Below are 12,601 nucleotides of genomic sequence, written 5' to 3'. Positions count from 1 at the left end.
AGGAGGCGCGGGGGGGGGGGGGGGGGGGGGTCCTTTATGCCTTCAGAAGAAATAGCGCCAGCTGGACACTTTTTGGCCATGTTTCTGAAAAAAAGCCATTATCCTGGAGTTCCAACGTTCACAAGTGACTCCAGTTTCACTTGTAGAAGTTGAAACTCCAGAACAGTGTCTATTTTCTAATTTCATGGTGAAGTGTCTATTTACAAATTTTACCCTTGGGAACTCTGCCATGGTCAAGGCCCCCCACCCCTCATTCTGTTTCCAACTCAAATTCAAGGGGGAATATGGACTGGAGCCTCGCATTGATGATTTAACACGGCTTTCTTCTAGAAATGTTGAGCAATAGTAAAAATTGGTGTCACTAGTGATAAACTTTTTCATGATCAGGAGAGATTTAAGAAGAGTTCAAATGCTTCTTTACAACTTTGCCAAAGAAGAAAGGAGGGCACTGAGGGAGAACTTATCGACGACAAAAAAAAAAGGCTTTCTAAAAGCTTTAATCACGTGATTTATATAACTATAAAGCCCCATGAAGTATATATAGCACTCTCTGTCCCATTTTATGTGATGTAGTTTGACTGCACACGGAGTTTAAGAAATACGGAAGACTTTGCAATGTTCCAAATCAACCCTTAAAGAAGAGTACACCTTGAGGACTTTTTGTCAAAAAAGTGGACCTAACATGGGTAAATTGTGGATAGTGTTATTAACTATTTGCCAAATAAGGAAATGTGTCATTCTTTTTTAGACTGTTTAAAAAGGAAAGTGCATCATATAACTAATTGGGACAGAGGGAGTATGGAAAATCAGAAATTTATGTGTATTCATTGAGTTATATTGATGTCCCTACGATTGAGAAATCATAAATTAAGTCATCATAGACCTTGATGAATGCATACCATGTTCTCCTTGGTCCCAAAGGTTGCAGACATGGCATTATATAAAACATGTTGATGCCCACAAGCAACATTCTGCACCAGAATCTCTCACCAACCACTGAATTAAGGATAAAAATATAATAGTCATGTAGAACCATCACCAGAAGTAATTGATTGCCCCAGAGCAGTCCTCGCTCTAAGCTGCACAAAGGGATCGAACAAAGTTTTAATTGACAAGCAAAGAAATAATCTGAACATAATTTAATCCAAAATAATTGCATTGACCTTTACATCAAGGCAAGGATCATTGACCATATTTTTCAACTGGGAAACTATGCCAGCATTCCGTAGTTTCATCACTCGGCCAAATGCACCACAACTGCTTGGAAAAGTAAGGTTTACTAGAGCCCAAACTGCTGCTGTACGTAACCGGCTATCATCACTATGTAAAAACTTGGACATAATTGATTCACATTCATTAGCTAACGGTGGAAAGAGCTCTTGCATAACGGCTTCCTTGTGCACCTCATTTCCAGATGCAACATTGGTAAAGACGTACATACCCTAGAGAGATTTTCAAAACCCATAATTACTTGGACATTATTCTCTAAGTATCAGTATGTAATCTATTGATAAAGAAAACTAGAAATGGAGCTTATCGAATAAAAAAACTAGCAATGTAACCTGCTGTATGCAATATGTGCAATAAAACATTTATTGCTTGAAATGTCTAATCATCTTCTTTCAAGAAGAAAGTACATCTGTGAAGTTCATTCTCACGCACAGAATAAGCAAATTTATTTCTACTTTTAGTGACTACTTTCCACATTATCACTTTTCTAGATGTATCTTATACATCATGCCGATTCAACCATAGAGGATTTGTCAGCAATTAATGGCAGAGATTATAATATAGAATCAAGAGATACATGCCAAGGTGCGTGAAAGCCAAATCAACGTTAAGCTATAACTTGATGCAATTATTGCTAAATTTCAAAATTGGATCAACCTCAACCATGATTTACAAAATTTCTCCAGCAAACACACATCTGCACTTGAACAACTGATTTTTAGCAGCATGAATAAAACATTTGAATGCTCCCATATATGATACATGCACATTAGCATAATTTTTGCTCACCGCGAATAAAAATCAGCACACAGTGTTTAACCACCTAAAAGATATAACCTCCACCACTACTGATACTATATTCATTTTATACTACACAAGGAGCAGACACTTTTGCCTGTACCACAGTCACAACTAGATAGTACATACACAATTAATATCTGCCTCACAAAGTATTAACACAAATATCAAATCCTTAACAGTTCATCATCAGCTTAAACAATCATGAAAATCCAGCAGAATGACCAGAAGAGTCTCAGAAGGTTGATTAGGATCTGTAGTACTTCTAATCGTTAAGAATCCATTTTACGACTGAGACATCCACAATTTACAAATGAACAATAGTCTTTACCTGAATAAGGACTTCGGCTTTTGAAGCACTTTGCAGTTGCTGTCCAACAGCATGCAGCAGAAGAGCGTCCTCAGCAAAGACATGCTGGATAGAATCTAGAGGCCCATCAACAAGATTACAAACCAAAGCTAAAGCTTGCTCTTGAACACAAACCTCAGGATCTGCAGCACAAAAGTGTTAACCTCAAATGGACACATCTCTGTATAACCATTACATTCCAGGCAACATATAATATCAGAAAAATTACCACAAATCAGGCTTCTTAAGGTCAACTGTGTGAGCTCTGATAGAATTTCCTCTTTACACTTGTCACTCACAAGGAATGTTAGATTCCTTAAAGCACACACGGCCTTTACCCTAATAGTTGCATCCATTGACTTCGAAAGCTGAACGAGCTGCTTCACACCTCCACATTTCATAAACATTGTCTTATGTGCCAAGAAATCAACCACTATGTTGCTGATGGCATCGAGGGCAGAAACCTGGTAATAAAGGATTAAGGAACATATTATGAATCCTCCATCACTCAACCTAAGAAAAATTAGGACCACAAACGCAACAGATATTTTCAAGTCATGAGATGCAGTATCTACTTGAACCAGTTGAAACAACAAGATTGAATAAGGTGCATGTATGTAACATCTTATTATAATCTCAGTTAACATTCCTTTCATAGATTCTCTAAAGCATACATGATTACAATTGACAACGCTCAACAAAGTTTTAATGAGCACACTTCAGCTTAGCCAATGGCAAAGTTGCAACTTAATTGCTTCAAAACACCACTTCTAAATGTGTTGTCATTGTGCCTGAGAGAACTTCCTGAACTGATTCTGAGTTGCTTATCTTGCTCACAAGTAGCATCCCTATGTTAACTGGATTAAAAAAGAGGAAGCAAAACTGTTTTGCCTCTTATCTTCCAACACTGCAAGCAAGGCTCAGAGGGTGGAGTGTCAATGTTCTAATACTACAAAATACACACACACTTAGTCCCCAATTAGCTGGTCCAAAACTATATAAACTTTTTATATTCACTCCGCTCCATTTGGGTAGTTTCATTCCAATACTCCGGACAAATCAGGGGTTCTCTAAAACTAGATATTCTATAAATCTCACACTTAACCCTATAATGATATACAAATCTTTAATCAAACTAAAAAGAACTCTTGAAGAACACAAGACCTCAACTACCAAACCTTATCCCAACTAATTTGTATGACCTATTAGTCACTAAAATTAACAGTTTAGCATCATTGGTATTGTTGTTAAAAGGTCAGGATCTCCTAAGCTTCATTTTACCAACGCCCAGCGCAGCCTAACACAAATATACGAGTTCAAACCACTAAACACAACTTCTATGAGGATAATGCTCAACAATATACAGGGCATGAAAGCCATCAATCTAGCATCAGCTATGGTGCCAAAGTTGCAAATACAGGTTCCCAGGAGAGCACAAGCAAAAAAAAAAAAAAAAATTACCTGGACAAAGGTCAAATCATCAAATAAAAGCTGCACCAAGGGAGCAACAAAACTCTCGTTCATAAATAGACCTGCACTAAGATTCTGAGAAGTAGTTTGTCAGCCAAGATCATTGCACGAATAGCCAATATTAAGAATTAACTGAGGCTATTATGAACGTCACAAACCTTCACTGAGCGAGAAACGTTTTTCAAACAAACACATGCTGCAGCACGCACTTCACCACTATCCTGACTCAGGGCATCAGTTACAAACTTCATAGCCTGCGTACAGAAGAAGTAAATATAAAAAAAAATTGGTGCATGACCTCCACAACACTAAAAGCTTCACAAACAGAAAGGCCTTCATAGTTAATACTCATTTATGACACAATTCTAGAACGACATACTTCAATTTAACACAACTAAGCAAAGTATCAAATATCTTCCAAGTGTTCTGCCTTTTAAAGCACTACAAGGTTCTCCAAAATGTGTGTCTGCTACTCTTTTTCATAACAAAAAAAATATCTAGTAACCCTCAACTGAATTCATTTGGACACACAGATCATGTGCATGTGCCATCTGCAGCAGCACAGTCTAGTTCTCCACCATGCGTGGAACTAGCGAATTCCAGTCCAATACCTGATGACAAAGATATGCTTTGACTTGATGTGAAGTTACTGAGGCAAGTGAAGTTGATAAGGACTTGTATGATTTGTGCGAAAATCTAAGCTCAAATAAAAGGACTGGTAGATAAAGAAGATGAAATGGGGAAAACGATGAAGATAATTACAAGAGGTTGATGGATATGATTTTATCAATCTTGAAGAGGAAGAGGATTTATTGGAGACTTTCTTGGCAAAATCTGGAAACAGATAAATTGCTATGGAGGCATCATTCTGATGGTCAATTCTCTGTGAATAGAATGTATAAAAGGGACCTAGCCACAACTGCAGGGAAAAATCAGGGCCAGGGAGTGCTATCTGGAAAAGTGTAGCCCCTACTAAGGTGAAGTTCTTCACTTGGTTGGTAACCAGGACAGCTGGCCTGACACATGATGCACTTCAAAAGAGGGGAAGAATTATTGCCTCAAGATGTTATCCTTGCAAAGAAGCTCTAGAAACCACTGCAAAGTAACAACACAAGCATGGGCTCTATTCACCAATTTAGCTAGCCTCAATTAGATTATGCCAGAACATACTGCAAACCTACTAAGTTGTTGGGCTAGAAGGGGAGGTAGCAAGAGCCAGAATAGGTGGTGGAGAACAGTAACATCTGGTGGATCATATGGAAGGAGAGAAATCAGAGAACTTTTTAAGGGAAAGAAAGCACTATAGTGAAGATTAAGTGGAAAGTAATTACCACTTAGGTTTTTGGTGTAAAGAAATGAATACGGAAGAAATTCAACTAGTGGATTTTTTTATTTTTTTTGAGACGGTAACAATTTGTATTTCTATTTCCAAAAAATCAAAACCTGCCATAACCTGTTACAGATTCCTAATTACAAATTAAAGAGAGTATATAAGATCTTCAATCCTATGACAAAATTACAGGGATCCTAAGACATTCACAACTGATTCTAGATCATCCATATACTCCTGTTTACACCAAAAACGAAACAACACAAGACATGTTATCTTCATCTTCTGGATAGTGTTACTCTTGTTCTGAAAACATCTAAGGTTCCTTTCTTTCCATGTTGACCACCAAATACAAGCAGGGATGATTTTCCATCACCCTATGTCCAGAGATGTTGGCATAACTACTCCAGATCTTCAGGGTTTGAGTTACTCTCCTTAGCATCACCCAATTCAGTCCTTTTGTATTAATGAAGAGGTCCCACAGCAGGTTGGTGATCCTACAGTGAAGAAACAGGTGAGTCGCATTCTCAGCCTTTACCCCACATAGGAAACATCTAGGGCTCAATTGGATACCCCTTCATGAGACTTTTTTTTTTTTGATAACCGAGAAATTCGTTTGTGACCCGCCCTTTGGACCAATCACAGCCTTCTAAACTCGGTGGATAAGGCTAGAACTTGCGACCTAAGCCACAAATCCTCCACCTTTTGCCACTCGAGCTAGGCCTTGGGGGCACCCCTTCATGAGATTTTCCTGAGTCAAAACAGCCTGCTTAGCAAGTAGCCAAGTAACACAAGACACTCTATAGGGAATTTTGGTTTTCCGGATCAGTTTCTAGGGCCACCCATTAATCTAGTTATTGAAAGGGTTGAAATTCAACTAGTGGATTTCATAGGAGCCTTATAAGTAGTCCTGTTTTCTTTTTTTGTTGTTGCTTCTATGTATCTAACATTTTTGGAGGTGGCCAGCATAGCATAGCCCTTAATGCTGAGGAATACAAAGTTACCAATTTCAAAAAAAAAAGGTTGAACTTCTTGTAAGCCCCTTGCTTGTGATCTTGCCATTCCAAACAGTCTTGGACAGTATTTCCTCCCCTGAATTGTTCCAGAGTTCTGTAGAATTCTACTACTCTCTGGATTTCCCAATCATTAAAAGGTATTCTAAAGCTCAGATTTCATCCTTGGTTTGACCAAACCTCCGCCACAGTAGCCCTCTGATGTTGGTTGAGGATGAACACATCAGGGAAAAGTGTTTTTAAAGGACCTTATTCCAGCCAACTATCTTCCCAAAATGAGACCTTCACACCATTTCCAATTTTGATTCTGCAGTTCCCTCTAAGTTTTGGCCAGAGATTCCTTATGGTTCTCCAAAGGCTGGTTCCATAAGTGTTGGTCACCATGTTAGTTGACCAGTGATTTTCCATTTCATATTTTGCCTAAATCACCTCCTTCCACAAAGCTTGTTCATTGGAGGCTATCCTCCAAAGCCATTTCATTAGTGGACATTGATTATGAGTCTTCAAGTTTCTCACCCTAGACCTCCAGCTTGTTTATTCCCAACTAGTGGATTTCATAGGAGCTCTGTAAGTATTCCGGTTTCATTTTTTTTATGTCATTAATACTTTTGGAGGTGGCCAGCATAGCCTTTAATGCTGAGGAATACAAAGTTACCAGATTCAAAAAAAAAAAAAAGAGGAAGAGGACTGCATTCCTATTTTGTTTGTTGTTTTATGACTTGAGTTTTGAGCAATGTCATTAAAATCCTTTGGAAGTGACTAAGCAAAGGGTTATTGCTTCAAAGTGAAACCATGCGCTTTAGAGAAGTTTGTGCTTCAAACAATGATACACAGAGTGATTCCAACGAAAATAAGTCATTATTCTGAATCTCAACTTTGAAGAGTTATTTTGATATCGGCGTTATTGTATATAGGATGCTAAAATTAGTTATTTACGCTGCAACTGAACTTTAATTGTATTAAATTTGTAGGCATTTGATGCTTCATAACTGTACACTTCACTTCTCACTTTTTGCTTCAAGCCCATTAACCTTATCACTTCTTTGCGCCGTTCGCTATTAAAAACATTGGTTTAGAGCATATATTCCCTTTTGACCTCCTTTTACTACAAAAATATATTACTGACCTTTGTTTGTCATGACTCTATCCTTAGATCATGTTTACTCAACTTGTAAGTCAAGAAAGTGGTTATTTAATGGTACGAATGTTTTTAGATAAGGATAACTGAATAATCTTTAATGGCATGAATACTTATTTTGTGTGTTGATTCTTTAGTTATTTTTTAGAATATGTGCTTCACTTTAATGACGTGTGTACAGTTGCTTCTTTGAGCTTTTTGCATCTCAAAACACTTGTTCATTGTCCTCCCTTGTATCAAATCTGGGATCATCATTTATCTTTAGCCATTTACAAGGAATGGTGGAATACTTTATAATTTATACAAGACTAACGAATTGAGCTTCTGTTATGAGCCAAGCTCAAACCTACCATATAATTTGAACCGAGTTCAAATTGAATTCACACATACAATTTGAGCTCAAATCTATCCCACGCTTCAATTCAAGTTCAATAATTTGAAAGGAGCAGAAACAGCCAGGATCCAACTAATATTTGATTCAATTGCAGCTCTAATTAAAACAAAGATAAAATGTAAGTTATGCGCTTGCTTTTTTGAGAGATAGAATTAACATATTCATTACAACTGAACCTACCATCATTAGCACTAAAAGCTTCGATTAGTTTGGTACTTTAAGAACTGTAATTGTTAATCTAAGCAGATTCTAAGAAATTCCAGTTTGCATGGTGTTCGGATGCAGCTCAATGGATTAACCTACATTACTTTCTTTATCTATGAAGTTGGAAACCAGGCAAACAAGGTCCAAGTGCAGATACCTGAATTAAATTATTTGCTTGCAGCCTTACAGCCACACAATGACAATAAACACAACAAAAGTGTTTATACATGGTAAAGCAACTGACCTCTAATGACAAAAGCCGATCCCTGCAGCGTTCCAGTCTTGAACACATGTTAGCCAATGCAATAAGTATTCCCTCCAAACGTCTCGACAATACTGGAGCTTTCCGCAGGTGGTTGACAAGTTTATCGATAACATTTGCCTCGAATGCTAATACTTGCAGATCCTCCTTTTCTGCAATTAAACTAGACAAGGCAAAAGGAGCTTCATCTCCAACTTGATCATCATCAAGAAGCTCAAGTAGAATTAGTATCAATTTTGTTTTGATTCGTAAATCTTGAAGGCAAGAAGGAGCAGAGTTCTTTATGACAATCAAGCATATGCAAGCAAGCAATCTTGTCCGGGCATTTTTATCCTTGGTCAATTCAGTAACAGTACCCAATGCTCCTCCATTTTCAGGTTCGGTGAACGTTGATATGACTTCAGGATTTCCCTTCAGGATAGTGGCTAGAGACTCCAAACTAGCATCTTTTTGAGTTACAGACCCTCCAAGCATACAAGTGAGCTTTTTAATAATTCCGGCATCACTTAATGCCTTCTGCTCCATACTTGTCCAGCAAGAATGTGTAATGATACTTGCACCAAGTCCAGTCACATTCTCATTTTCACTATTCAGTAACGACTGGATAAATTCCATATTGTTCCCCTGCAGAAAATCATACCTTGGGGCTAACTTCGATTGATAAATGAACTTAAGGGAACGAGCAGCTGCTCCCACTACCTGCATTAGATCACAGTTAAATAATCAGAGATAATAGCAATGATGAGATATACTCCTAAACAATGATTTTAGGACATATCAGTCAAAAGGTTCAGCCTCGTGATCATCTGAAAGAGCAGTAAAACACCTAGTTGATCTGCTCTCCCCAAAATTACTTTTAACTTATTGCAAACTGATTTCCTACATACAACAACAACATACCCGGTGAAATCTCACAAAGTGGGGTCTGGAGAGGGTAGAGTGTACGCAGACCTTACCACTACCTCGTGGAGGTGAGAGGCTAATCTGAAAGAGCCTCGGCTCAAGCGCATCAAACCCAAGTAAAAGAAAATAACGATGAAGACATAGCAGTAATAAGAAAAGCATGGTAAAGTCAACAAGAAAGAAACAATAACAGCAGCAAAATAGTGGTTAATCGAAACACAAATAAACAACATATGGCAAGAACTACAATGGTACGATTAGTACTACGACAAGCACTAACAAGCATAAACCTTCGCAAAGCAAGACAACACTTTATCCCTACTGGCCTTCTACCCTAATATACGACCTTCACTCCTTCATATCTAGAGTCATGTCATGTCCTCGGTAATATGAAGATGCCCCATGTCATGTTTAATCACCTCTCTCCAATATTTTTTCGACCTACCTCTACCCTTCTGTGTACCCACTACAACCAGCCTCTCGCACCTCCTCACTGAGGCACCAGCGCACTTCCTACATAGGTAGTTTTAAAATCAAGAAAGGGGAGAGAAGAAGAAAAAATATGAAGTGCCAATATTTGTTGCAATTCTATTTGATTGGGTAAATTATCAAATTCTTAACTTGTTCAATCATAAATTATCAGTTCAGCTCCTAAAAAATAATAAGGAAATCTATTTCACTTACTTGTCAAAGACGATTATCTTAAGGAACAAAATTCCCCAGTTATGATATTTGAACATCAAAATCAACAAATACTTCAACTTCTACAAGCAGTTGAGTTCCTCGAGGAATTTTTTCAACTGCCTTGATGGTCCCACTAATCACTCTCCCAATTTTTTCACCCACTAACTCCTTTTTTTACCTTGCTTTGCTTGAAAATATTTTGGAAGAAATGTTTCCAGATAGAAATGTTACCAATTTTTCCAAAAAGAAAAGTTCTTCAATTTCAAAATGAGTAATTCAAAAATTATTCAAAAGATGTACAAGGACATCATTTACATCATAAATTGAGTACATTACAAGTGTGTAACTAACTATCCACCTTGTCTACGTACGGACGGCAATTCCATTTCATATTGTCTCTGAGTCTTTGTTTATAAATATCATACTAGCATTACTAAAAGGAAGAAAAAAATAAGGAAATTCTAAAAATGTTTGATTCTCTAGGACTCTGGTGCCGTGTGAACGTGGGAGATTCGTTTACAAAGAATGTGGTTTCAGCATTGGATCTTCACATTGATCTCATTCTCAACCATACTCGGGAAATCCTTTTCAAGTCTTCTCCAGGAAGATTGACTTGACAAGAATGGGTGGAACATTTTTCACGCCCGGCTCACAAATTTAGATAAAAGAAAAAGAAAGGTCAAACAAATTTTCTTTTCCTTGTTTCTGACAACAACAAAAAGAAAAACAAAAGGAAACACTTCTCTTCCATCTATTTTCCCTTCCCTTCCCATGTTAGTTTACAAGCATAGAATAAATAACAGCCTATGGAACAGGCATAAAAGTTTGACATTAGAACAGTTTTTTTCTAAAATGATCAGGTATTAGAACAAATTAACATAACAATTCTAAAAAGTAAATGAGGGGACAAGAAACTTAAACATATTTGGAAGGTACTAAAGAGAGTTCAAAAGCAGGCAAGTCAATCAAAATTCAATTAATGGTGAAATAGGTAACCATTTTTCTCATTGGCAGAAGGTCAATATAAACTTGTGACTGAGATGGAGATTGCATTCAGAAATAACAATCCAAAATATAATCGCAAGTTCACAACAACTGAGTAAATCCAAGTTCAAATAAGGCTGAATACATAGGCAGCCCCTTAAACATGTCAAGATTTTTCATTTAGACACCTCAATTGAGGCTATGAGGCTATGACCTATTGAACACTTGATCTATGCATTTACTATGTCAATTAGACACATCACTCAATCATCAGCAAAGTTTAAATCTGTGTAGTTGACGTGCAAGTTAAGTGGCAATATACAAGTAAAGCAACAAAACAAGTCAATAAAAAATAAAGGAAAAGAGACCCCAAGAGTGTGGCTTAGTGGTAGCCTAGTGGTCAATGAAGTGGTTGAGAACCATGAGCTCTCATGTTCAATTCTAAGTGGAGACAAAAAACACTAGGTGATTCTTGCCATTTGTCCTAGCCTTGGTGGACCAAGTTACCTGGTACTTGTTGCTAGTGGGAGGTGGCAGGTATCCCGTGGAATTAGTTGAGATGCGCGAAAGTTGGGTCAAACTCCACGGTCATAAAAAAATAAATTAAAAAACGATAAATAAATAAAGGAAAAGAGAGACAAGACAAAGTAAGTGCACATTTTTCCTTCTTCTTCCTTGTTTATTTTTTCTTCTTTTTCTTCTTCAACGATACTGTTTATTGTTCTTCCCACAATCTCTCTTTGCTGACAGCGTTAAAATAAAGAATCGATGTTGGATCTGGTTTACTCACCATAAATTTTCTGGCAACATAATCTTTTTCCAGCAACTCAAATTTGATTTAGAAGGAGTCTTCTTCTAATTCAGTTCTACTCTCTGGCACTGCTCTAGTCACTAAACTTTTAGAAGTCCTGATCTCTCTAATGCAAGACATGAACAAGACACTGTTCCTCAAATTTGCCATATAACACAGCTGTGATTAATGTTCCAGGAAAAAGGGTCCAAATATCATTAAATTTCATAACTTTTACCTTCTCTGGGACAAAATCTTTCTTGGACCCTAACCAAGCTTAGCACCCAACTTTTTGTCTTTTAAAACGGAAAAGGTTATATAGTTTCGAAACGGGAATCAGATTTGGGTTGCCATTTTTTCCTAGAGGTTATTTTACCAACAACCGTGGGGTTTGAATCTGAACATGATAAAAAAATGGGTTTGTCAAGGAAGGAAGTTTTTTTGGCGAAAGATACTAATAGACAGGGAAGAGGGAAGCAGAGGCGAATTTATGTACAAAATTTTGGTCACCGGAACCCGTGGTCATCTGACTAAACTCGATATATTACTTCTATAAAAAAAAAAAAAACTAAATTCACGTTTTTTCATTTAAAACAAAAAGGAAAAAACTAAATTTTGGAAGTTCTAAAAGTTAAAAGACTTCACAAGTTTCCTTCCCCCACCCACTTTTCAAGTTCCAAGTTTCAACAATATATTTCTTCTCTCTTCAAATTTGTGTTTTATATTCCAAGCTACAAGTCTCCAACTTCAAGTTAAGAATATAGAGAAATCATCATCGTCAAAGTTTAAGGTAATTTTCGTTTATGATTTCTCTTTTTAATAAACAAACTAACAAAATAAAAAAATAAAATATATATTGCTTTAATTTTAGGGTTTTCATATAAAAAAATCTTGTCATTACTTATAATATGAAATCATCAATAGCTAAAGAATTGATTATCTCAAACTTACATATTTTGCGGATATAACTTGTAAGGAATGTGTTTTATATTATATTATCAATTTTGAAAGGTGTGATTTCTTTTTTTTTTAATGTGAAAGGGGTGTGATTC

General features: G+C 36.9%; 1 protein-coding gene across 2 annotated transcripts in view; it reads right to left on the bottom strand.

The window, feature by feature from the left end:
* LOC102604913 (armadillo repeat-containing protein 8) overlaps positions 1-12,601 on the bottom strand; it is a 19,489-nt gene that overhangs the window by 1,780 nt on the left and 5,108 nt on the right. For both annotated transcript variants that reach the window (XM_015315447.1, XM_015315448.1), the window contains exons 2-8: positions 8,171-8,887; positions 4,006-4,101; positions 3,839-3,922; positions 2,607-2,841; positions 2,360-2,520; positions 1,164-1,442; positions 900-1,079 (exon numbers count right to left, since the gene is read on the bottom strand). In XM_015315447.1, the coding sequence (XP_015170933.1) occupies positions 1,023-1,079; positions 1,164-1,442; positions 2,360-2,520; positions 2,607-2,841; positions 3,839-3,922; positions 4,006-4,101; positions 8,171-8,887 (1,629 nt within the window). In that variant the 3' untranslated portion in view covers positions 900-1,022. The remainder of the gene's footprint in view (positions 1-899; positions 1,080-1,163; positions 1,443-2,359; positions 2,521-2,606; positions 2,842-3,838; positions 3,923-4,005; positions 4,102-8,170; positions 8,888-12,601) is intronic.

The sequence above is a fragment of the Solanum tuberosum genome, unplaced genomic scaffold (assembly GCF_000226075.1).
Source record: "Solanum tuberosum cultivar DM 1-3 516 R44 unplaced genomic scaffold, SolTub_3.0 scf00367, whole genome shotgun sequence".
Classification (NCBI taxonomy): Eukaryota; Viridiplantae; Streptophyta; class Magnoliopsida; order Solanales; family Solanaceae; genus Solanum; species Solanum tuberosum.
Note: the sequence above shows the minus strand (reverse complement) of the source record. Positions and strands in the feature narration are given on the sequence as shown.